This window comes from Callionymus lyra, chromosome 10, assembly GCF_982586985.1.
Source record: "Callionymus lyra chromosome 10, fCalLyr1.hap1.1, whole genome shotgun sequence".
Lineage (NCBI taxonomy): Eukaryota > Metazoa > Chordata > Actinopteri > Syngnathiformes > Callionymidae > Callionymus > Callionymus lyra.
In genome coordinates, this window is record NC_141827.1 from 18,999,150 (window position 1) to 19,026,317 (window position 27,168).

Sequence of the window (27,168 nt, forward strand, 5' to 3'; positions counted from 1 at the left end):
GGAGGAGGATATCAATACGATCAATAGATCTGTTGGTCAAATGCGTCAACCTACTTCCGACACCATTTGTAACAGTGTAGAGAAAACCTCCAGTCTCACCTCAACACTAAAGACGGTCCACTCTGAGATGGGCATGAAAAGCTGTCCGTACAAACATAAAAACTACACTGAGAGTCCATTAATTGAAGTACAAGATCATTAGGAGTGACATGAGAAGAGCAGAAAACGAAGTACAGCTGCATGAATCATGACTGAGATGGGAAATTAAACGGCTCGTGGCTGGAGGTTTGCCCGGGACCGGCTGAGCGTCAGCCAGGATTAGTCGTCTGGTCCTGTTCCATTGATTTTTTTTCAAGATTCATGACGCCAGTTTTCTTTCTTGTTCTGACGCTTACATTCTCTCCCACTGTTGCAACAACACTGTCAAAAGTGTGTCAGGGCTGAATAAAGAAAGCCGACGTTTCTGAATTATTTATTAAAAGTCGAAGGATGATTAATAATGAACGGCAACAAATCGTTTTCCCCGTCGCCTGACACAGTCTTTTCAAGCAGGAATTGAGCAGTCGAGGAGTTGTGACGAGGAAACGTCACCATTCAGTTGCCGTGCTGGAGTGTTCCCTCAGAGAGCTCAGCAACTTCTCCAGCTTAGAGACCTCTGCCTCTGGACCTTTGGGCAACTCTTGGCCCTTCTCTCCCTGGACACACAGCAAACATGAGCAGCTGATCACAGTCAACACTTTTATGTTCTGCTTCAGCTTCCACTGATCTAGAGAAACTAACTTAGAGAAAAATGCTTAAATATGAATGAAATTAATTTCACCTTTGTCGCCTTGCGTAGGTTTGGCGACAGTTTCAAACTGGTCACGTAGCTCCGGTTGTCGCCCACTATGATGATGGGCTCGATGGGATTGAACTCAATCCGGGTCAGTTTGGTTCTTTTGGCCACCACTTGCTGCTGGCAGATTGCTTCGTATTTATTAACGTTGAGGTCGAACACGTGAACCTGTGAAAGACAAAAATCTGAAAGTATTAAACCTGTTAAAGCATACTCAGACCTCTGCCAAGCAGCTGATTTCCTCCTATATTTGGATATTTTTCTTACCCAGTATTATTACTCTGTGAGGCTCCATAGTATTACTCTGTGAGACTCCATAGTATTACTCTGTGAGGCTCCATAGTATTACTCTGCGAGGCTCCAGAGTATTACTCTGCGAGGCTCCACAGTATTACTCTGCGAGGCTCCACAGTATTACTCTGCGAGGCTCCACAGTATTACTCTGTGAGGCTCCATAGTATTACTCTGCGAGGCTCCAGAGTATTACTCTGCGAGGCTCCACAGTATTACTCTGCGAGGCTCCACAGTATTACTCTGCGAGGCTCCACAGTATTACTCTGCGAGGCTCCACAGTATTACTCTGCGAGGCTCCACAGTATTACTCTGCGAGGCTCCAGAGTATTACTCTGCGAGGCTCCACAGTATTACTCTGCGAGGCTCCACAGTATTACTCTGCAAGGCTCCACAGTATTACTCTGTGAGGCTCCACAGTATTGCTCTGCGAGGCTCCATAATATTACTCTGCGAGGCTCCATAGTATTACACTGTGAGGCTCCATAGTATTACTCTGTGAGGCTCCACAGTATTACTCTGTGAGGCTCCACAGTATTACTCTGCGAGGCTCCACAGTATTACTCTGCGAGGCTCCACAGTATTACTCTGCGAGGCTCCACAGTATTACTCTGTGAGGCTCCATTGTATACCCAGTATTATTGCCCTACCTTTAGTTAATTATTTCTACAAAGGAGGTTATGTTTCTAGCAGCGTCTTACGTTTCATGAAATGTTGACAGTGCCAAAAAGGAACTGATTACATTTTTGTAGCTCTCTTAATGTTCCATCTGGATTTAGGGAGGTTTTAAAGTATTTATCAGTCACTTCCATGGATTTTAACCACTGCGGCTCATGTGCCCTGCTCTGTTGAGAACTAGCAAACAAAGAAACCTAAATAGAAATTGGGAATACTAGTGGTAAGTATTTGGCTCCATTCTGTTTTTTTGTAGTGAGCCAACACAACACGCCTTTTGTATATGATGACTGTCAAAATTTTAAACATTATTGGTATCAATTAGTTATCAGAGACATCAGTAGCATTCCTCAACTCCCTTGTACAACAGTAGGAGAGAGGAAGAAAGGGAGCTGCAGTATTTCCTCAATAAAGAGTGACTAATTCCTCAAATTATTAAAGGATCCACATAATAATTTGAGACAGTTTAAACATTTGATCATAAATGACTTGTCCCTTTATAAATGTGTTATTAAAGTCTGTACATGTATATATATATATTTGGAACAAGGATAGACAGACAGAGCAAACACTATAATGCAACTGTAATCATAAGCTCCTTGGCGGAGGTGATTGTAGTCGAATTCTGATCTCTTGCTTCAAAACAACCCTAAGATTTTGGGCACGGATGAGTATCTTGATCACCGTCTCAATTGGATATAGGAACTTTAAGATGGATTCACGATATAAACCTCCAGAAGAATATGACAACAAACAATAGGCGCTATCAACCCAAAAGCCCAAAAGAATCCAATGGCAATTACATCTGCTAAACAACCAGCTGTAAGCGTCTGATTTGAAATAAGATACAATGAAGAGGCTGATCTCTACATCGACAGGAAGTGGTAGCACTCAAGAGATACGACAAACATCATTAAAACTGAATTACCAGCGCCCTGAGAAAACGGAAAGAATTCCATTTCCTGTACACTCAATATGGACCTTAAAGGTCCAGGAGAAAGGTCCCCTCTCTTGATGGTCAAGGTCTCGCTGCTGGCCAACACATACTCAAAACTAATAATAAATACGTTTTAAGAGCCAGCTTCAAGAGGCATTTCCGAACCAAGGAACTCAGTCTGACAGATAAACTGAGGCTAATACAGTTGATAGGTTATGTATCTGATATGCATGTTATTCTCATAAACACAAAAACTGAAAAGATGTTATATTTTTAAAAATATATTAAGGTAAGCAATATTGAAATTAAGGAATGATGGTCACTTTCACATTTGTATTATGGGTAGTTCTGTTCTTCACGAATATTTCTGATTAGGAAGGTTTATCTTTACTAGTAAGAAACATTTACGCTAAAAATAAAAAAAAAATCAAATCCGATCTGATTCAAATGTCATAGGAACTAACTGTACTCATAAACTATTCATTCCAAAAGTAGAATCAATTTTCAATTAAATTTGTATTATTTGCTCACATATTCATTTTCAATAATTGTTCTCTCTGACACTGGAGTCAATGGTTATTAATCTGCTTCTTTTTCCAGGCAATCTAAAATCTAAATGACTCAGAGACATGTAGTGTAAACCAGCTTGAATAAAGGAAGTTGAACTATTAAGAAAAAGAATGGATGTTAAAATCTCTTGCCATACTTTCCTTCACCTCCTCCCAAGGTGTGTTAATATATATTTAATTCAAAAGCACATGTCATTAAAATCGTTTTTGGAACCTCCAACAGGCGGTTGATGTGTTGGATCACAGCTTTAAAGTTAATGAGTTTTTTCCTCTACCTGCACAAAATAATACACGGTCTCAGGACAAAGCATTAAAATAAAAAGTTTGTATTTAATAATCACTTCCTGGACGTTTGGGTTTTTGCACGTTAATGAGTTTTTAATGAGTGTTTAACAGCTGCTGAAAAAAAAAGGCTTGCATCCATTTTCTGAGAATAAATTACATCGACGAAGAAACTCTCAGCCGAATTCATCCTTTATCTCATCACTCCTTCCTCGGCACATAAATCAGACTGCAGCTCAACCCTCTCCACCTGGAACTGAAGCCACGTGTGTGAAGATGGTGCTGGAAAAGTTGAAATGATTCATGATAATATAGGTTGTCGGGATTTTTTCTAGTGTGACGAGCAAAAAATGTTTTTTTTAAGAAAAACCGAGCTGATAAGCCTTGATAATACAAAAGGTAACAGTGGATGACACACACCATTTACACACACGTACGGGCACACAGGAGGTGTCTTGTTAGGTGTCAGCTTTCATTTCCTCAGAACATCAAGTGCCAGACACCACCGTCTGAGGCGCGACACAGAAGGCTGGAGGGGGATCTCCAAAAATATAACAGGAGACACAAATAACACGTGGCCTGACTTCGCCTTTGATATGAGCTAGTTGTTCTAATGTATGTTGACTGAATATAATGTTCTATAACATAGATAGATGGGAAATTAATTGGGGAAATTAGGCATAATATTTTTTTTAAAGATTGCATCAGTTAAACATGGAAAACTCCACACTCGTTCAATGTTCAATTAAAATTAAAATATAAAATCTTTATTAAAAATGGTCCAAACATAAGATGAAGGAAAGTTATTCTTGATAATGTCTCATGATGGTCTGATAAAGCTTCATGAAGCAGTGTCATTATTTTCAGGGACCACTAGATGGCGGTCTTTGCACTATTTTCCTTTGTTTTGTACAACTTGTCCAATTAAACATCATATCATTTTTAAACCGATGGCGCCACCTACTGACCTCTAAACAACATGAGACTGTTTCATAAAGCTACAGGATTTTATCTCTTTCACCTGTTTCTTCCACATTTTACCATAATAATAAGGATGATATATATTTCTTATTTATTAAGTTACAACAGCCAACAGTAGCCACTGTTGCGGACCAAACTCCAAACCTGTTCAATGTTCAATTAAAATTAAACAAGTTAAAATATAATTGTTTTAGTAAAAATGATCCAAACATAAGATACATATCTTCTTGTCAATTAAATGTTATATCAAATGGGGCTAAATATCAAGTGGAACGACAAGAACGAACCAAAAACGTTATGGATTTTTATCAAACATGCAAAAAATAAAACATTTTATAACTTGAATTAAAGCAGAGGTAGTTTAAGTTTGAATCCATCCTTATTATAAGTAAAGTGAACACTGTTTTATTGAGGAATTTAACCCTTAACATACCTTTCCATCTATTGTGACGGCAGCAAATATGGTGGAAGAGTACGGCGCCCAGGCGACGTCTGACACGGCGCTGTCCAGGTCAAAGGTGAACATCGGAGAGCTGGAGAATCGAGACAGGTCAAAAATGATAGTGAGTAATTCATTATTCTACATGTACGTATATTTTTGTATTTTTAATAATCAAAGCATCGTTCATGTTTCATGAATCTAGAAGAAACACTGCAGCACCAGTAGGTTTTGATTGAAGATTTATGAACTCGACTTCATCGAAGGTACTATTCAAACTGCTCTTTCGTATGTATGTATAAAAAATAGAAAATCACAATTTATCTTGAATTTTCTTTTTCATATATTTTACAAAAATTGTCTGGTTTAGCCTGATGAAATTTGCAAAACATATTTAGACCATGAAGATCAGAAAATACAATTCTTCAACAGTAATTTATTTGTGTTCACATGATGTGGAGGGACCTGATCTTAAGTTTTGCAGCATTTTTTTTAAACCTTTTTAGAATGTCAGTTTTACCCTGATCCTAATCCTAAATCTAACCCTAACCCTAACCCTAGCCCTAATCCTTATCTTTAATCTAATCCTTGTCGTTGTCCTAATCCTTCATCTTTATCTTTATCCTTATCCTTATCCTAAACCTAAACCTAAACCTAACCCTAAACCTAACCCTAACCCTAACCCTAACCCTTACCCTAACCCTAGCCCTAATCCTTATCTTTAATCTAATCCTTGTCGTTGTCCTAATCCTTTATCTTTATCTTTATCTTTATCCTTATCCTTATCCTTATCCTTATCCTTATCCTTATCCTTATCCTTATCCTTATCCTTATCCTAAACCTAAACCTAAACCTAAACCTAAACCTAAACCTAACCCTAAACCTAATCCTAACCATAAACCTCTTTTGACCACAGTTCCTATTTTTCACATGATTTGCATTACAAATTAAACCCACTTCATAATCAACATACAGACATTAGAGTTAGATTTTTGACTTTGTGGATTATTTCTGACTTTTAAAAAATATACTGTATATATTTTTAAATTTTAGACATTTCATTAAAATTATCTTTCATTTTTTAAGAACAAAATCACGAAGAAGAAGAAACATAAACCACCACACCTACAATAAACACTATGGAAATTTAGGAAGAATCAAAAACATCCAGCAAAAACATTAAGGAAACACATTAAGTATCTTCAGGTGAAGGTTCCAGAAGTGTTTATGAACTTCACAGAAGCAGGTGATCTAACACTCTGTGAGGGATAATTCTAGAATTGTTTGTGTCCCACATTAGGCAGAAGATTACTATCATTACTCAGTCAAGATGCACTGACAAGAAGTGGGAGGTGATGCGAGGCCATTACGACAATAATAAGGCGACGAATACACATGCGCTGAATAACTTTGCAAGTGTTGACAGACATAATTTCTGCTTGTGAGGTTTTTGCTTGGTCCTACACAACTGAGAGTATAAATACTTTCACGTATAAGAGGCAACAGAAACTGCAACAAGTGTTTTTCTCTGGATGTTATTTCTCCATCTGTCCTGCAGTTACACGCATCACTTCATCACACACAGAAAAGTCGAAGCGCTCCATGTCTTACGTGATGCTGTGGTCCCAGATCTTGACGGTCCAGTCGGTGCTACACGAGATGAAAATCTTCGGGTGGAAGAAGTTCCACTTCACTGCTTCAACCGGCATGCTGTGGGCATTATAGGTCTCCAGGAACTGGCTTGAATACATCTTGGAGCACTGCAGGATCAACAGTCACATGTGTGCATGCACTTATTATAATTTCCTGTGTAGCCACTAGACACTTTGTGTTGTTAAGAAAACATCATCTCAACAGCTGCATTTACACAAAATATCAACTTTTTGTTTTCAGTTTAAAACGCGAGCTATGAAAACATTAGCCACTTAGGTAAAGTAAAAGCTTAGCAATTTCAATCCCTTCACTTTTATTCCGTGTTGCACTATCAGCCAAAGAAAAATGTTGTGTATATTGTCAATATTGACTATATATGCAAATTACGATATTTCTGAATCTGATCAGACCTTTGCTGTATATCTGTGGCCCCAGTGCGGTTGAAGATCATGTAGAAATGTTTCTGACAAAACACACAATATTCTAAACTCTAGCTTTTTAGTTTCTCCTCAAGTCTGTCACACAGTTGAACTTGATAATGTCTCGTGATGGTCTGATGAAGCTTCAAGAAGCAGTGTAATTATTTTCAGAGACCACTAGATGGCGGTCTTTGCACTATTTTCCTTTGTTTTGTACAACGTGTTCAATTAAACATCATATCATTTTTAAACTGATGGCGCCACCTACTGACCTCTGAACAACATGACAGTTTCATGAAGCTACAGGATTTTATCTCTTTTTATATTTTTACTTCTTTTTTTTCACCTGTTTCTCCCACATTTTACCATAATAATGAGGATGATATAGTCACTAGTTTTGAAAAAAGAATACCCATGACATTGTGCTTATAATATACTGCATGATCGAGTGTTCTCTTGTGTGATATTATACACAATGTCCGGCACATACACACACTGTATGACTGATTATCCCAACAACCAATCAGAAGCTGTTGAGTGAGACCCATTATTATGTGATTAACAGACTTATCCTTTCACTTGTGGGTCATTAGTTCAGGATCAATATGTTGGTTAGTTGCAGCTCACAGATGCAACTCCTTCACACTTGTGTGAGAAGCATTGTTTTTATTTGCAGATGTTCAGAAAACTGTCACATCCTTGAACAAGAGGACAACCAGTGATGTTTTTAACAGGACTGATGGTCATAATTACCTTGTGTATTTTCCCCTCCTCGGTCCCGACAAGGTAGAGGTATTGAGTCTGTCTATGAAAGTCAAACGATGTTCCACAAACTAGAAAAAAAGATGTTTGACATTTCAATCAGTTGCATTCGCAAGAACAGTTCCTAAATTCTGATGTCACCGTGGTTGAGCTGCCGAGCCTCCTCGGGTCCCTTGGCGAAGGCCCCGTTGACTGACAGGAGAATAATGTCTCTGTGGACCAGCTCGTTCTAGGGAAACACAACCACACCATGACTTATCAACACATGAGTGAACACGGAGAGTTCTCCACCTACTTTCACGAGGGTCCAGGAAACGACTCTGCCGTCAGCTGAGAGGGAACAGAAATTTGGGTTGTGAGCCATGTCGTCGTCCTGCCAGCGGACCTGAGTCCAAAAAAAAGGAGACCACACAGTTGCTCAAAACCCCGAAAGCCATATGTACTTTAAGAGGTATAAGAAAATATTGATGCACTTAAGCAGCAGCTACCCCTGACTTAACTCACTCATGTTTCAAATTTTGAGGTCTTCCTCCCCAAGATGCTTATTACTTCATAAAGTTCTACCACGTCTGAAATCTCGGCGAACAAAAAGTTACGAGAGCGTAGTCTATTACGATTACGACTTCTCTACCCGGCTGTATCCATAGCCCGCTTTGTTTATTATAACGAGTCCACTGGAGGTGGAGACTTCCGGGATTGATGAAGCGCGATGATGAACCTTGAAGTTTGTACCAATCACTGCAGAGGGGGCGTGGTTGTGATAAACAAGATTTAATCTCCAGAAAAACCAAGTGTTCTCAGTGGGTGGGGCTTAAGAAAATTTTTTGCAAGTAAATATTTAAATTTAGTTCAATTTAAGCGTCTTATTCTAACAATGTGATCTCAATCGTCTAAAAGTTTAAGACGGCAGAAAACCTTGAGCAGAACCAGACTCAGTGTTGATGGCCTCCTGCTGTGACAGCATTATGTGTTGACTTTGTTATGACAGTTTTTCTGCAATTGAATTCAAAGAATGCCCATACACAGTTGTTCCTACAGTATCATAACATATCGCAATATAGTATATATTATTAATTGCCCCTGTATTGTGATACAGATGATAGATATTTGCAAATACACACAGCAAGTATTTTTGAGTTGCCTTCATGCTCTTACCTGCCAGACGGGGTCGGTGTGCTTTCCGTTCTCAGCAGTGCTTTTATACACAGGTTCCACTCCCTTCTTCCTCAAGTTATAGACCGCCACGCATCCGTCGTGATGACCCGCCACCACCAGGTGGGACTGCTGCGGGTGTATGTCGAGGCACAGGACGCTCGAGCCGGTCGGGTAGATGTACTCAGGGAAAGTTGAGTTTTTCAGGGTGTAGAAGATCAGCATGCCACTGTGTTTTGTACTCATGTCTTCTACTGGAAAATATAAGTAAGTAAGTGATATTTATTTGTATAGCGCTTTTCCAGACCAGGGTCACAAAGCGCTTAAACAATCAAAACAATATTCAATAAAGTATATACGATAACACAAGATAAAACTGATAACACAACAGGAGTTCCAGAAAATCAAGGAAAAGCCTGAACAAATAAAAACTGCATTTTAACTTATTCACGGATGAACTTATACTCGGTTGTATCACCTGGTCCCATCCCCACGCCGAAAAGATCCGGGTATCTTTTATTCCTGTGAAGTACAAACAGGAAAAATATGAAGTCAGTTGATGCGTTGCAGGAAAGTGTCAATATGAAAACCCACCAGCAGAGGGCGGTGACAGACAGTCGTTTCACTTTGCTGTAGTGAAACTTCCACAGAGGAAGCAGAGTTCCTTCCTGACCTCTGAACTCATCCGAGGCGTCCTCGAAGTATTTGAAATCTTGAGCAATGTCATCGAACGTGTTCTGGTGAAGCATCCGTTCGATGATCTTGGCGACCCTGGCCACTCGGCTGATGTCGTTACTCTGGAAAAGACAAGACCTCTTAACATTGTCCAATGCTTTACACAGAGATATCAGTATAGGGATCACCTTTTTGGTGGTACTGTCGCCATCTTTCACACTCGAAGCAGCTTTCTGTTTGTTTTTTTCCAACTTCTGCAGCTCCTCTGTGTACGCGTCCTGAATCTCCCACTGCACAAGACATCGAACATGAACATCAACTGCTTAACACTCACTACTCACCACCTGCAGCACCTGGTTAGCCGTGGCAGAGAAGTTGCAGAACAGAGGAGGTTCTTTCTGGCAGCTCTTGTCCTGTAAGGGCGAGGATAAGAAACATCAGCATGTGCTGTGCTTTTTAGTTATTTTTTGCTACTTACTCTGAGAGGGAAATGTTGTACTTGAGTCGCTCTTTCAATAAGAGTTATTTTCAGTCGAGGCCCTTTGACTGATTTGGAGTCCACGCTGTCTGGTCTCTCCTCTTCTACGCCTTCCTCCACGTCATCACCGTCCTCTGGAGTTGCCTGTAGATGGTATGAAAGTAAGTAAGTAAGTAAGTATTTTTTATTTGTATAGCGCTTTTCCTGACCAGGGTCACAAAGAGCTCAAACAATCAAAACAATATTCAATAAAGTATATACTTTAAAGGTCAAACTGATAACACAATAGGAGTTCCAGAAAATCAAGGAAAAGCCTGAACAAATAAAAACATCTTAAGATGTTTCTTAAAGGAGTCAGTAGATCCATCAAGCACAAAGAGAGAGGAAGATCGTTCCAAAGCTTAGGATCAACAGCCTGGAAGGATTTCTCTCCTCTGGTCCTGAACCGTGTTCAGGAACCATCAGTAGATTCTGATCCACAGACCTCAGAGCCCGAGCTGGGGTGTAAGGCTGGATCAGATCACTGATGTAAGGAGGAGCCTGACCATGAATAGATCTGAAAGTAAGAACCAGAATTTTAAAGTTGATCCTGAAAAAAAACGGAAGCCAGTGAAAAGTTTTAAGGATCGGAGAAATATGAGTTTTGTATCAATGTGGTTCTGTGTGACATCAGTGCTGATAAGTAGATGAAACAATTGCATGCAGTGAAAATCCAGTTTGGGTCAATAAAATGTGCTCAAAAAGTGAGGATGGAGTGGCTGAACTGTCTCTGGAGCATGTAATAAAAAACACTTGGTTTGTGCTGTTGTTGTATTTACATTTTGGTCCCAGTGAATGTTGCATCAAGGACAAGTGATTATGACATGTCATTATATGTCATTCACTCAAGTTATGGAAAAATCTGGACAGTCCACAGAGCAAGGGTGTTGCCTTGGATACGGCCCTGCAGGATGACACTAGAGTCTGGAGCGAAACATTGAACTACAGTCGTGTAGGAGCTGATGGGTTTTTATTTCATAAGAAGTTTACCAGGCGTCAAACCATGAACACTTTGTTATATTTGATCATGTCTTACTGGAGTTTTTTCTTTGTCTTCGTCATCATCATCATCATCCTCTTCTTCTGACTCATTCTCTGGAAACAATGCAGTTTGTTAAGATTATCTGATGTAGTGACAGTGACATCTTGGGGTGAACTAAGTGAATTACAGGATTTTGGGACTATTCGAAGCGGTTTTAACCACAAAATAAAATAAAAAAAACCTTCAGGAAGAAATGTCAGTCTTTGAGCTTCACTCTCCCAATTCTTGTCCACCAGATTGCCTTCCATGACAAAGTGGACGGCCATGTGATCCACCGTCACCGGCTTGAAGGCTCCTTCCTGAGAAATAAAACGATTGTTTAAATTATGAGTTTTTCAGGACCTGCAAATAAAAAAAGACCACTGCGTTTGAGCAATTTTCTTAAAAAGCAACCAAAACTGAATTCCAACAAATCATTGGAAAAATGAAACATAATTATTAACACTTGTTGGATAAAGACTGTTTCACTGAAACCCCAAATATTAAAAGAATGCAAACAAACAGAGCGTTTTAAACATGATCCATTGCACATTTATATTTGTATGTTGAAAGAAGGTTGAAGTTACAATATTATATATGTATTACTGTATTTGAAAACAAATATTTGGTAGATAGATACAGAAAGAAAAATACAAATTAGTTGGGTTTTTGGAAGCTTCATTATAGACATTAATAATCTTTGCTAACTACTAAACAACTAAATAAAGATGTGAGGACGATAACCTTGTAGGTCATGATATCAACATGTTATTTTTCAATGTTAAATCAACCATATTACAATAGATGGACATTTTCTGTGAAATTCATAGATCGTAAGCAGAAGGCCTAAATATTTCTGATAGTAAAATAGAAGTATTGCTGTTTTCTTTACATATAAAACAAAACAAAACAGAGTACAAATTAAATACCTTGAAGCTGTAGTGGACGATGTTGTCGGGTGCATGAGGATTTTTTGTTGTCAGGATCCGTGTTATCTCCTCTGTTGGTCCCTTTTTTTCCAATTGAAGGGAAAATGAAATGGAAAAAAAAACCCATCAAATTATCTTGGATTCTGGAAAGATGAAATATGATCTGTGATATTATTTTCAGTTAGGAGTGTCTGGGTTCCCGGTGGAGGGCCACGTTTAATAATATGAGTTGGGGCCAGCTGACAAACACAAGAAATGAACACCAACTGAAAATAGACTGAAATGCTTTATGTTGCAATGAAGTTCAGATCAGTCTCTCTAACCTTATTCTCCTGTTGATCAGTGAGCTTTGTATTCTTCCATCCATCAGTCTTTTCTGCTCCTTCATCCTCATCCTGGATGAAAAAATAAAACAACAGAACAGGTGCAGGTTTTATCTCACACACTGGAGTTGTTATTCCTAAAAATCCTGGCTTGAGACCTACCTTTTTAAGAGATGCTGTTTTTGGGGTTTTCGTCTCAGGCGCCTTCTATGTTTATATGTGGAAGAAAAACAATTAACTAAACAGGAAAAAAAGAGCAACGTTGCAATATTTTACAGTCGTGAACACAAATTGAATTATTTGTATTACCTTTCGTGCGACTGCTGCAAACTTTTTGTTAGGAAGTGCCATTTCTGTCATGCAACATGTAGAGTTGGTAACAAACAAGTCCTGGGACTAACTTCTGTATCTGGTTGCCAAGGTAACTAGCTGTGATGGGCGGACTTGCATCAAGTCAAAGAGTCTAACGTATCAAGATAACAAGCCCCCCCCATCGGCGCTATGTTGTCGTTTTGCATTTCTACTCATAAGCCCATTCCCACGAGAATGTGATCTAATGTATATAAACAAGCGTATTCCAACAGCTAGGTAACAATTAAATAAATATAAACGCATTTCTCTGCGGAGAAACGAGTATGTTGTCGTCAGTGAAACACAAAACGTCGCCTGTAAACGAGATGTTTAAATCCGAGGCGTTTTCCCTGTGCGCAGTTTCCCTCTAGCCCTCCTCTGATTGGTCGAAATCTCCCACAGACCCCGGAAGCGAGGCGCTGCTGCTGCTGTTTTGCTGTCGAGTCACCTCTGCCAGGATGGAGGAATCAGAGCCGCAATAATGCGTTATAACGGGATATTCCGTCACCTCAACGCACCCCAACTGGACTAACACGAATCATCTCCGTTTTTAGCAATCGAACCTCGCAGTTACCGCTTTGCCAAAATGATGGAAGAAATCGACAGGTTCCAAGTCCCTCCGGTGAACGGGGAGACGCAGCCTTTGGTAAGACAGCAACACAAACACAAATGGACGGGATCGTGCAGAGATTTGGCTTTTTTTTTTTTACAAATTCGTGCAATCGTTTCTGTTTGAACCAAACTAATCTCTGATTTAATATTTTGGGATAAAAGGGAGAGCGGCTGGTGTGTCCCCCTCCCCACTCCCTCACACACACACACACACACACACACACACACACACACACACACACACACACACACACAGTCTGCTCACATGAATAACGCATGGATTTATTGCATTTTAAATAATCCTCTATCTATGAAAGGGAATCCACATTTTTCTGCGTGACGATGTGCCCTGCCCTGGTGTTGACACAACACATCATCCAGTGACGTGTGATTTTTGGGTCCCACAATGGAGTCCCATGAATAAGATCTGTGTACTGACAGTGATCCATATCACCCCCTTACATCATCAGCCCATTTGACCAGCTGTGACTGCGAGTCCAGTACCAGGACAACAACACGACACTCACTCATCTCTCAAGCCTCACACCAGGATATGTCTGAACTTTTTCTTACCCTAGGGTTTTTCGCGAATACAACAGACTTTTCCTTTTTTAAAGCCATCACATCAAACACATCAGAATCAAACAGCTGCTGCTTTCTAAATGTGTCCTGACAGGCTTAACACCCCTACTACCCCTTATATAAAATGAATGGTCCTCCCTTAGACTACGATACAGGGGCTAGTGTACCGTATATTACGATACCGTAGAAACGAGGATATATTTGTAGTATATTTGCGTTGCAGAATTTACAGACTGCACGTCTCTTGATGACGTTGAATGTCTTTCATTTGTTTTTAAACCACAATATGTCCAGATATCTTCTTTAAAAGCTGCTGTAGTTGACTGTATCCTCTTGTCCTCAGTCGTCTTCAGGATCTCTCAGGATTTCGTTGTCCCTTTAGCCAGGGACGACGTAATGACTGCTGCTATCTATAAATGTTTTTCTTAAATTATCTTATTTTATACGCACGTTATTGAAATATAAACAGTAACAGAGCCATGATAGAAAGAAAATATGAATATACAAGATTCATATTTCTGTGTATTATCTCCCGCTCCTTATGCGACACCCACAAAACATTTCAATAGTTTTTCCCATCATCGTGCGGCTGTGCCGCTGCTTTTGTCAGAATAGTTGTTAAGTATCTCATTAAATCTTGTAAGAGCTCCAGCGATAAAGTAAATGACTCAGACTGATCTTACTATAAGCTCGGTTTGCAGAACGTAATCATTTTCTTCAGACAAATTGCCTTCGCCGTGCACGAGGGGCGAGTGCGCATGTGCTCGCACGGTCACCTGATTTGTCTTGTCCTCGCTGCTATTGGTCAGTAGGATGTTGTGATGTATAATCCCAGCTATAGCCGGGTGTCTGTGCTGTGTCAGCAACTTGTGGCTCTTCATCATCAGAGGCAGTAAAGTAGGAACTCGGCAACAGGGACAAGAAGGGTTTATTCTTGGCGTGCATTATTGTTAAATTGTGTGTGGGTATGAAAGTGCTAGAGCAGTAGAATTGATCTCTTTTTAATCTTCTTTCTATGTGGTCTTTTCAGACGTTATTTTCTTTTGTTTGTCAAAGTCTAAATGCACAGATTTGTCTGTGCCGCAGACTCTCCAGTGAATACTCTTTCTGGACTGATGAGTCGACACGATCAATACCATGATGTATGTCTCTCATATTGAGGAGTTGAATGGATTCCTGAATCACAGTTCCTTCAGAACGTGTTAAATACAAACAAGACCTGAAGGATGAAAAAAATGTTAAAGTATATATATTCTACTAATCATTTTGATGCTACGTTCTTTCCTCTAATTCTGATAAACAAGATATAGAAATGCAAAGTTGCCCTATAATTATTTTATCGACACGGTTTAAAAACCATTAACAAAAATTCCTGAGAATGATATCCAAGTATGTAATCCGGGTTTTGATAAAAGATGTGCTTCTGTACCTCATACGATGTATGTTTACACGGAAAAGAAAGTTAAATGCCATAGATATGATTATCAACAAAACATGCATCACCACAGGGCAACATGAACCTTCTGACCTCAATTAAAAGCATTTAAACACATGACGGTACAAAAGAAGTTGTGTTGAAAAAAGCGGCTGAGATTTATTCCCCCAGAAGTTCATCATTATCCTCCGGCAGCTCCTGCCTAACATTTCAAAAAGATGTTTCTTCTGACAGAGTGTGGCCCAATAATAACAAAAGAAAACAATCCCAAAGGATAGTCTAGCAATGTCGCAGGAAAATGTTTTTACAGCGTAGTTTGGGTTCCTTTATCTTTAGCCCATGCTGTGTGGTGGTTTTGAATTTCAATATAACAACCTCAGCAGCATCTTAAGACAAACTGAAAATGTTTTTTAAATACATTTCTTCTTCTTACAAATCTTTGAAGTAAAAGTATTGTGGCCATGATGGGGATTTCTGCAGTTCCGTTTCATTAACTCATAACTACATTATCCTCTTTACTGTCAAATACTTGCTACATGTATTGATTAGCTCATGTGAGATAACATATAAAAGTACTGCCTAGTAGAATTAATATATTCTCATGCAGACAATTATGCCTTGATTCAATTATTAATCTACTTAATGCAATTTTAATTATAGGATTGAATTGTTCTAATTTTATTCCTAAATTACATTACATAGTCGGCTACATTAATATATTCCAAAAATAAAAAGGGACATCAACTTTAAACGGGTGGTGACAAAATCGTGATCAATAATCTAAAAACACAAATGTTAGTAGTTTAAAAAAAAAAACTTGCAAAAAAGATTTGAATGTTAGAATTTTTCTACCATTCAAATTAGGGTTTTAATCGCCATTGATTTCAGTCTTGATGCGGAAGGAATTGTGGGATACCACTTACTACCAAAAGAAGGTCCTGAAAGAAGAAGTAACTTTTGAGTATTGGGACAAGCCTCACTCGTCGCGGGAGTGCAGGTTTTAAGCTTCAGGAACGAGCTTGAGGAATAAGGAGATTAACAGGACGGACGCTTTAGTCATCCACAATCGGACTATCCCAGCTACATAGGGCAAGCAGCAGTGGAAACTCTAGATTGTGATATTTTCTTTAAAGGTTGCCGAAAGGTCATCCATAAGAATGAATTGATTTTGTCGATTATTTTGGCTGCAGCAAAAGGTGTCTCACTGAGTTTATAGTCGACGTTTGGTTTCGGGGGTTCGTTCCAGACGGCCCCTGGAAGCCTTTGGAGTTCAACAAGCAGGGGCCTGTGCTGTGAATATAATGTGCATCTCTGTGTAAGCACCGGCTCGGCTCTCACTTGGCTCCTACAGCAGCTGCCTCTGTTCTCCCCGCAGCCTCCTCTCCATGCCGTCTCATGAAAGAAAAGTGAGGCGGCAGCACAGCCAGAACACTCTGTGTTTGATGCCGTGAAACAGGCAGCCGTAGTATGGTCGAGAGCAGACGAAGGAATCTTGCCAGGATGTAGAATTCTAGGCTTTTTTTTTTAAATCCAAAAAACACCTCCGACGCTGTAAAGTAACATATTTTGTTTGTCTCCAGGATCCAGCGGCGTCCGCCACCACTGACGCAGAATCTGCCACCAAAGGAGAGACTGTAGCTTTGAACTACAAGCCGTCGCCGCTGCAGGTCCAAATAGGTATAACGACACCAACGTAAAAGATGAAGTCTGTGTAACAAATCAAAACCTGCTTTCCCCTGCATTAGTCACTTGGTCATTAGATTGAGCAAAAGTTATCGTGACTGTACTGATGACCTCATTTCCTGTGGTTGCCTAGAGAAACAAAGAGACCTTGCCAGAAAAGGTTCAGTGAAGAATGGTACCGTGGGTAGTCCTGTCAATCAGCAGCCTAAGAAGAACTCCAGGACGAGGTAACACTTGCTTTCCTTCTGGCTTTTATTTTTCTACCTCAAATATATTAATGATACAACTGTCACCGGTTGGTTTTTGATCTGGCATGAAAATGATGCAATTCAAGTCAAATCCAGACTATTCTCCTCCTAGTCACAACTCTGAGCCTTGTTCTTCTTGAGGTTTCTGCCTGTTAAAATGAAAATCTTCCTCCTCATAGTCACTCTGTGATTTGCTGAACCCCTTAATTTTCTCTTATATAGTGGTATTTAAATTGTCAAGTGTCTTGAGTTATGATTTGACACTTAAACACAAGTTACAGGATTACCAGTGTGTTGGGGAGTTGCAGTAAAGCAGGAGAGGAAAGGGAAAGCAAACCTTTTTCAGTTTTAAAATGCAATCCGAGTCAGTCATGTGGAGATAGTTACGAGATTTAAACTTAAAACAACAAGCTTCTACCCTGGGATTTTCAACTGCGGCCACTCCACTGAGCTACACTAGAAGTACCAACAATGAAACTTTAACCTAGACACAGTATGTGTGCTTTAATAGTAATATACTGTATGTGTTAAAAAGTGAATTAACTTTATCGTTTGCTCAAGGAGATAGTTTTGTATAGATAAGTCCAAGTGGGAGCAATGTCCCAGCATGCATTGCAACAGATGAAATATTGTGAATATACTTTATCGCTTGTGTGTATATTGAGCTAAACTGCTATTTTTTAATGTTTGGTCTGATTTTAGACTTTTCAGATAGAAGTTCACCATCTTCAATGGTGACTTCAATGTTTCATGTTTGGAAGTGTCTCTGAGTTTCATCAGATCCCAAAGGATAAAAGATGAAACCCAACTTTTCAGATGAACCTCCTGTCATTCCAGTGTATCGCCCCTACTCTTGGAATTGCATTTAACCAATAAAAGGAAGTTAAAACTCTGAAGTTAAACTGAAAAATGTTCAAATCGTATGTGAATCTTTACATCCTGTAAATCTGGCCTGAGCTGTATAAAATTAGTTTTGTTGTGAATAATGATATTATTTAACAAGCATGGAACATTAACCTCAGCAGCCCAGCGTATACAGACAACAGGCTCATCTGTCTAATCCTCATCCCTGGTGGATTAGTGGGAAACATGAAAGGCTGCAGGATGGTCTGAACCCAAAGTCTCTGAAGCAGAATAATCCAGAACTCCTGCAGACCGCGGGGATGGATCTGTCCCACTTTAGTGACACCCTGGCCTTTAAGGAGAATTGCACACTGTGATATAATCCTGGAACTACTGGAGTTCTCCATCCTTTGATATGTCGCTGCCATTGCAATTTCATCTTCATATACAGTCGTTTTAATGTTTTAAAACTTTATCTTTAATGAGACTTTGTTTACTAATGATCCCGACTCTCTTGTGTGTGTTTGATTGAGAAATGTTTTCGATAAACAATGAACATTTGCTGTTGAGATCGTGTTCTGAACAGAGGCATGATTCATCTGTCTGAGGAAAGTAAATGGATCCTTTTTCAGGTATAGATCGATGGATGGATAGATAGATGGAGGGATAGATAGATGGATAGATAGACGGATAGATATATACTTTATTAATCTCACAGAGAGAAATTGACACCACTAGCTCTATCCATTGTAAAGAGACATGACAAGAATACAAAGTTGGGTAAAGAGAACTAGAAAAATACAATATTGTGCAAATGTAGAAATAAAGTAGCAAAGATGAGATAAACTATGAGAACAATATAAAGCATAACATTAACAGTAAATATATGTTGAAATAAAGTCATTGTAGGGGGAAGTGTAGGAAAGAAGATCATGAGTGAGGGTAGGATGGCGCTTGAAATGGCGTGACCCCCAAAATGTAACAATCAAAATGTAATGATTTTCTTAGGTAGGCAATATGTGATTTGCATAAAATGTTGCTTTACTTTTTAAAGCTATCTCTCTCACACAACAACCCCAAAATAACATTAAAACATTGTTTGATACATTGAGTTGAGCTGCAGCATTCGTGCTACGAATTTCTCCATTTGTACAATATCTGAATATTGTTATAATAAACTGAATATACTGGTTAAAGTAGCGGTGGGTTGATGAAGCGCCATTGTCCTTATTTTTTCGGAGCCCACTAGATTGATCTCTCTGCTGCAGTGCAACCATCAAAGTGACGAGTACAAATCGGGGTTATTAGTTATGAAATCCTCAACAGGAAAGATTGAAAATATTTTTTCTGGCTACGAAAAGTGTCTTGTGGCTAACATTTTTTTTTTTACTGTTGTCCATTTTCAACCTGTATCTTAAAAAAAAAAAAGAAGCGGGAATAGGTGAGTACAATTCTGGGCCTCTGGGTATCTCATGCTGTGGTGGAGAAATCAAGATCCCCAGGGTCACCGCAACATTTTGTTCTTGATAAACTATAAAAAGAGCTGAAAAGTCAAGAAGATAAAAAACACTTAAAATGTCAAATCTCGGCTTACGATGACACACATGACGGTGAACTTATTTCCTGGTTCATGAACCGAGCCACAGGGAAGTTTTACAAATACAAGCTTAGTCATCCTGGATGGAAGTTCCCTTTGAGAGGTGGAGGAGGTTGACTGAAGTAACATAAGGTTTGTCTCGCGTCAGTGATGTCATCATCTGTCGTCTTCCAGGCTGGTGGTGCCTAATAAAGGATACTCCTCCCTGGATCAAAGCCCGGACGAGAAGCCGCTCGTCGCATTGGACACAGACAGGTACGAACATTCTTTAGACACGACCGCACAAGATTAACCTTAACCACCTACTTCTCAACTTTTATTGTTTTTCGTGTGAGGAGAAAATGGGGACATCTTGAAGTCCTACCACTTTTTTTATTTTTTGCATATCTTGCAGTTTTTGTTCCCCCCCCCAAACTCTGTTGTGACACATTAATCCGTGAAGCAACTTGACAGAATCCATAACAGAAGGGAGACTAAAAAGGGCCAAAGCCGCTCCCAGGACACGGATTAGTGGATAGTGGGGTGATGGATTTGAGAGGGGAAAAGCTGCTCAGGGGGGAGCGACGCTTTCCAAATCATTCCACGAGTTTATGTTGCACTGGCACTCTTGTTTTTTTTTTTTTCTCTTCACAATGCGAGTTCTGGTAGCAACTAACGCTGACGCCAAGTTTAGTTATGCTGGAAAGGCTTTATAGGGCAACTGCGTGTCATTATACAGTGCTTGCAGAAATACTGAACAAGGAGATTGATTTCTTGCTCAATTATGAACAAACAACTGCAATAACATGAGCAGTAAAACAAGTCCTAAAAAGTCCTGATGACAATTGAACAAACCATTGAAAAACATTTTATTTTTGCTTTGACCGCTCAGTGTTTCGAGAATTTTCTTCCACTGGACTTCTCTGATGTCCAATTCTTTTCCACATTGATTTGTTTCGGGTGGAAGACGTGTTGCATTACTCGACTGCTGAAGGTCATCAAAGCAATAAACTGTAATTTCCATGCAAGTATGCGGCTAATAATGTATGGACTCTGAAAGAACTCTAGCAGGAAGCGAGACAGACAAATAATTTGCAGAGGAAGATGATAGTTTCTGGAGGTGGCTGGTAATGCACCAAAAGCCAGACGCTGCCAGTCGATATACAAGAAGAAGAAGAAGAAGACGAAGACGACTAAAGTTTGATTTTGATAGTCGATTTGTGCATCATGGACACACTCAAAGAATATGAAGCTTTTCGGGTGATTGATCTGGCTGTTGAAAAGAGAACTAGAGTTGCTGCATGTCAGCCTGGCTTCATGGAATGGATGAATAAAAGGTGGAGATGGCAGCGTAAAAAATATAACAACAAATAAATCTGATAAAACTTTCTAAGGGAATAAAGGCAAATATCCTGAACCTGACAATGACTGTACTGTTAGGCAGGGCATTTTTTTCCAGCAGTATTACTGACATATTACAAGCACTGTGTTATTGTGTACATATATTTATCCTGGACATCTGCTGCTTATACACAGGTGCAGCAAATGTACTGTATTTACAAATTATTTTATTGATTCATATTATAGTAAACTTTATATTGACATAGTTATGGCCATTGCAATAAGATATTATTATTTGTTACGATCTTATTTAGGTTTCTTTTGTGGCATTCCACTTTTTTTTGGGCTATGGGATTGTCTACTTTTCAGCTGTTTTCGTTCTCTATGCTAATGATGCTAACAAAAAACTGCCGTTCCATGGATTCTCTTCTTTTTTTTTTTACTGTAACCTCTTGAGACAAAACATTTGAAATAATCGTTTATGTAATATTGGCCAAACGTAATGTTCTTAAATTGTTCTTCAGTGACGACCTGGGCGTTTCATTTTTCATTTTCAGCCGTTAACTCCCAAAATAAGTGACCTCACACTTCTTCGTTCATTACGCTCCGTTCGCCCTTAAGTCGACAGCTGGTGCGGAGACAGAATAAGTTGATATCTCATCGTATCTTGCAGTGATGACGACTTCGACATGTCCAGATACTCCTCATCAGGATACTCCTCAGCCGAGGTGAGATGTCTGAGGGACCAGGTATCTATATACATTATATTTGAGTTTATTTTCAACATCACCTCATCCAGTCCCACCATCGCGACCACCCACTCCAGGTATCTGTGCACTCATCCCTTTGTCCCTCTGTGTGGAGAAACCTCCTCAGTCCCTCGGCTCAGATTAGAATGTGAGCGGGTCCAACCTCTGAGGTGGGTCATTTTGACCTTTTTAGTTCACTTCATAATCATCTGTCTCGTTATTCCATCCACGTTCCTGTGGTTCTGACAGTTCAGTCAATGTCCAAATATAAATCAATTCTCTATTCAACTCTGGCTACTTAAGTTGTGACAAAGTTTTTAGAGTGCAAGGGATTTTGTTTATATTTTCCTCTTTTACTGTTATATGATCTTCAATACGTCACTCTGTCTGGACGACCCGCCTAGAGACTCGGGAGTGTCACATGACGCATGACCACCGTTTACAGCTGTGGGTCAAAGACAGCGTTTTTATATACAAGTACTGAAAGGAGGTTTACAGTTACAACATTGCAATTACATAGATCTGACAAGAGGGGGAGCCAGAAACAATATTTAAGAACTTGTGAATTGTCCTTTGATTATGTTTTTCGAGAGTGTTACATTAGTATAACCGGAAAAAATCAGTCAATCAGCGAGTTTTTTTTTTAGCTGGTTTACAAGAAAATTAAACTCACATTAGTAAACCCACAGTTAGTAGGGTTGGTTGGATTTTCTATTTTATTTTTATGGAATAAAAAGTAAAATCCCCACAAAATGAAAAAATATATTTTATCAATAAGAAACAAAAATCCCAAATGTACCAAGATTCAGAAGTAGTTTGTAGCCCGCTGATCTGTTCAGGAAGATGGTTTTTAAATAGTGCAGAATGGAAAAAAAATGGAAGATAATAACTATAATCATATTGTTTCCACCTTATATAACATTAAAATGTCACTTTCATATATCATATGACACATCTATGTTTCATTTCAAATAATATTTTTATTTACAACCACTACATTATGCTTTTACACTTTTACACAGTCATGGTCAAACTTCATTTCTTTGTTTATTCATTCTACATTGTTATTAGTCTTTTGGAACACAAAACATAATTTGATGTACTTGGAAATGGAAAGAGACGAATTAATAACATATAGTCCATGTTATTGTTTTTTTTTTAGTAGAACAAAACATTGGTTTGCTTTATTTATTAATTTAAATTCAACAACGTTTAAAATTAGTTTTAGGCTTTTTTTGGGGGAGTGATTGACTTGGTGTTAAATGCCTCTTTTGTTTCCACAGCAGATCAATCAGGACCTCAACATCCAGCTCCTGAAGGACGGCTATCGGCTGGACGAGATCCCCGACGACGAGGACTTGGATCTGATCCCGCCTAAAGCAGTGAACCCCACATGCATGTGTTGCCAGGCTGCCTCCTCTACAGCATGTCAAATCCAGTAGCACAGCTTCCCGTCTGGCCCACTGCACCAAGGAAAAACTTCCCGCCCGACGAGAGGTTTAAAAAAAAAAGAAATAAAACGGCTCGCTGTGCCACGGAAGGTTTTTTGCAGGACGTGCAAGTCTGGATCAAGGTTGAACACTCTGTGCACGTTCCTCCTATGGTTGGATCCGTGCCTCGTCGGTTTGGTCAGAACGTTACTTATTTCTCGCTTCCCCTTTCGCTTGACCGTTCATCTCACCGTCGTGGATGTTATGTTTACAAGGACAACAAGTGTCATCATGTGACATCATCGAGCTGCTTCAGTTCATACTTCTGGAGACCCCCCCCCCACATGTATCAACCGTCATGTAGAAGGAGAGCCTCACAGTGTTTTAATTTATTCATATTTAAAGTCGGTCTGCCTCGTCTGTATATGTGTCGAACATGAACGTAGCGTTTTAAAGAACTCACAGTCACGACCGTAGAGCTAGATTCCCTTTCTCTTCTGTCTCTGTGTGAGCAGTTTTTTCGTCGATGAAAAGAAACTGTTTTGCATGTTGCCTGTGAACGCTGCCCCCTTGTGGCCAGCCTGCTCGTCCACCGACGTCCAGACGTCGTGATTTCACACGTTTTTTGTTACTTTGCGTAATCCTGAGACGAACCCACTTGTTGGACGGTGGAGGATTCACACACACAACCTTCTGTGCAGGAGTTCAGTCACGATTCTGAGCCGGTGAAATGTGAGCACAACTGGATACGTTTGTTTCATCGTCTTGTCTCTCGTGTGCTCAAGTTTTCTTTCACGCATACTGTCCACCATCTTTGTTTACACTGATCCGGTGTGATGCGTTCAGGTGCTGTCGGATGATTGGTTGATTTTTAGCTCGAGTTGTAAAGGCGCAGTCCTGAATCAAACCATGAAATTGAATATTAAAAGCTAAAATGTAGTGATTGTCTGAAGCTTCATGAAACAGTGTCATGTTGTTTAGAGGTCAGTAGGTGGCGCCATCAGTTGAAAAATGATGTGATGTTTCATGACAAAGAAATAGTGCAGAGACCGCCATCTAGCGGACTCTGAAAATAATGACACTGCTTCATGAAGCTTCATCAGACCATCACTACTAAAATGTATAATTTTGACAGCATCTGAACTCATCGTGCTACAATCAGAGAAAGAGGTTGTAAAAAATCTTTAAAAAAAGAAACGATCAAGCACACTTTTGTTTTTATTATGGGATTTTAGCTTTAGTTGTTAATATTTGTTGTTTATTTTTTACTTCATTTGTATCAAGTTTAGAATGATTTCAGAGCAAACTAGTTGAAAGACGAGTTACAAAGACACGATTAAATCCAAATTAAATTTATTTCACTACATGTAAAGCATCATTTTGCAACATATCGTTTCATTGTCAGCATTTCTGATTATTTTCACTCACATGAAAACCTTTTTACTTGAAGATTATTTATTCACGGAGTTTAATGCAATATTAATATTTTAACATTTTAAGGGTAAATCTGGCTCAGTCTGATGTTGAAATCTTGTTCCTAATCTCCCCTTTCACTTTGACTGAAGAACACAGTCGCAGAAACAAGCGTTTGTGTCTCGACGGAGAAGCTCCGTCAACCAGGAGAGACTCGTATGTTCAAATCTAAATAAGACAAATTGAGGTGGTCCAGGCGTCTAGCTGGCTTTTCTTCTCAGATGCCTCCCCAGAGAGGTTTTTTCTTGGTTGTGCATAAGTGTCAAACTCAAGGCCTGCCAAGTTAATCTATGTGGCTTTCAATGCCTTGGCTCGGTGTGAAACCTATTGGGGACCAAAATGTTTGTGTCAACATATCAACATTTTTGAGGCTTTCTCTTGTTTTCTATAAGACAAATGTTTTGAAATTAACCTTGAAACTTCTGAAAACCAAAAGGTGATCCTGATTTTATGCAAATTGTATTAAAATTGCCCATTGGGCAGGTCCAGGAAAGACCATATCTTTAAGTCCGGTCGAGAAATATCTGGTACTTCTTTACTGCGACTGCTGCCATTGAATCTGTTGGTGTCATTTACTAAAGTGATTTATTTGAGTTTGGTTCTCATCTTTGGCTCTAATCGCCAGGTAGGATAACATGTTTTACTCCTGGCAACTTTGCTGCTGTGCGTAAAAAAAAAGGGATTTTCTTTTTTGTTTGTTTGAAATCTACTGATTGAAGAAGGTGATTTATCAATACACTAGATTGCGCTGTATGTTGCACTGCTTTGGGAACATGAATGAAGACTAAACGTGAACTAGAAAAAAAAAAAAGGTCATAAAAGGGAAGACGAGTTGGAACTTTCTCACTTAAAAAGCAAAGGTCTGTGGAGAGAACACGCTGATGAGTCGAACTGAGACTCCAGAACTCTTGGGAGTGACTGAGATGCACGGATTTATACTACAAAAGTAATTTGACGTAACGGGATGTATTTATTTACAGTTGCGTGTTTTCGGTCACTAGTTTTTTTGTTTTTATGATTTCATATTTGTCAGATGCTTATGATGATGATTGTGTTCTGGTTCCACTTAGATTCTAACAGTGTGAAGTTGTGTATAGTGCAAACATGTCCAGACAATAATAAACTATTAGATATCTCAACACGACACTGATGTGGAAGTTTTTTTTTGTTCCATTCTTTCCTATTTTACTAAATTCCTATTAATTTTTTTAAAAACTCTATTTCAGGACCAATCAAATGAGCTCCTTGTAAAGATAAAACTTTTATAGCATTATTTTATTTGTTAATATTTCTAAAAGTCCTGTGGACTTTGAAATAAAATTCCTTCTTTTGCTTCTTAAGCTTTAACTATTAAGACTAATTTTTGTGTTGATATCCATCCAATTATTTCTGCTGTATCTATCTGCACAGCTACCATGACTGTCTTTATTTTAATTGACTTGTTAAATTGACTAGTCTAATGAATAATTATTCTACCATTACTAACAGTATTATCTTATAGTTAAAACTATTTTCTTATCTGATTATTTTCACTACCCATGGTGTAACGACATGTATGCGTTATGATTACTATTTTTACTAGTAACGCTAAAAAACTCAAGCAAAAGTCGCTGCACCTTAAATCTTTTTTTACCCGTAATGATTTGAAGTAGGTCTACTACTACATTACCTACTACTTCCACCCGCTCATTATTTATGGGTAAAACCAAGTGTACTACTAATCCTACTACAACTACTGTATCAACTGTTACTAATCACAACTGGTTCAACATCAATTGTTTACTACTGATCCCACTAATACATGTTTATTATGTCATACATAAGGATTATATGAAAACATTAGTAGTACTTAACTAACTTAACTCAACAACTAATAAAAGTGAACTTAACCTGACTACCACGACCACTCCACTGCAAAAACTATAACTTATTAAGCGTCTCTATTACTTCTACTTCTATCAATACAGCAACTTCAATACTGCTTCATTTATGAATTACTCATAGACCCACTGGACTCTAACAGGTGGTCCATACAGTCCAGGTTCCAATCGTCTCCTTCCAAATGAAAGCACTTATGGCGGGTTGTGGGGGTGGAGGTCTGGGAATTAGCTGACTTGATCCTCTGGAGCAGATGGTAGATCGTGGCTTACCTCGACACCTCCAATCCTGGAGAGCGGTTCCAGTGGAACCACGTTGTCAGAGCGCTGATGAGGCTGAACCGTCAGCAGGCAGGTGAGGAACCTTTTCGTTTCCAGAACTACCTCTTGCTGGATGAATTCTACTGCTATTATTTTTTTTAACTCTACTCATTCTACTACTGTAGAACTAGAATATTGTCAACAATTTAGTTACTTATGCTGCTACCTGTGAAATGTTGATACTGTC

At 39.1% G+C, this 27,168-nt stretch overlaps 2 protein-coding genes across 6 annotated transcripts; one reads left to right on the forward strand and one right to left on the reverse strand.

The window, feature by feature from the left end:
- Positions 1-492: 492 nt before the first annotated feature.
- On the reverse strand, positions 493-12,839 carry dnai1.2 (dynein, axonemal, intermediate chain 1, paralog 2). 3 transcript variants are annotated; one of them, XM_087800707.1, is made up of 19 exons: positions 12,770-12,839; positions 12,623-12,667; positions 12,461-12,532; positions 12,138-12,218; positions 11,411-11,528; positions 11,224-11,282; positions 10,149-10,292; positions 10,024-10,083; positions 9,859-9,960; positions 9,590-9,792; positions 9,474-9,517; positions 8,999-9,246; positions 8,139-8,228; positions 7,985-8,072; positions 7,835-7,914; positions 6,621-6,769; positions 5,004-5,103; positions 821-1,003; positions 493-695 (listed from the first exon to the last, which is right to left on the reverse strand). In XM_087800707.1, exons 1-19 carry the CDS (start codon positions 12,818-12,820, stop codon positions 588-590), a joined length of 2,025 nt encoding a protein of 674 aa, XP_087656833.1. In that variant the 5' UTR covers positions 12,821-12,839; the 3' UTR covers positions 493-587. The 3 variants fall into 3 exon arrangements, with proteins under 3 accessions (XP_087656833.1, XP_087656832.1, XP_087656831.1); XM_087800706.1 differs by having other exon boundaries at positions 8,999-9,249; XM_087800705.1 differs by having other exon boundaries at positions 9,590-9,960.
- Positions 12,840-13,237: 398 nt separating this feature from the next.
- fam219aa (family with sequence similarity 219 member Aa) lies at positions 13,238-25,927 on the forward strand. 3 transcript variants are annotated; one of them, XM_087800708.1, is made up of 6 exons: positions 13,238-13,457; positions 17,021-17,117; positions 17,257-17,350; positions 19,986-20,066; positions 21,805-21,880; positions 23,164-25,927. In XM_087800708.1, the coding sequence occupies exons 1-6, from the start codon at positions 13,398-13,400 to the stop codon at positions 23,320-23,322; spliced, it is 567 nt and encodes a 188-aa protein (XP_087656834.1). In that variant the 5' UTR covers positions 13,238-13,397; the 3' UTR covers positions 23,323-25,927. The 3 variants fall into 3 exon arrangements, with proteins under 3 accessions (XP_087656834.1, XP_087656836.1, XP_087656837.1); XM_087800710.1 differs by having other exon boundaries at positions 21,805-21,859; XM_087800711.1 differs by lacking the exon at positions 23,164-25,927 and adding an exon at positions 21,958-23,152.
- Positions 25,928-27,168: the final 1,241 nt, after the last annotated feature.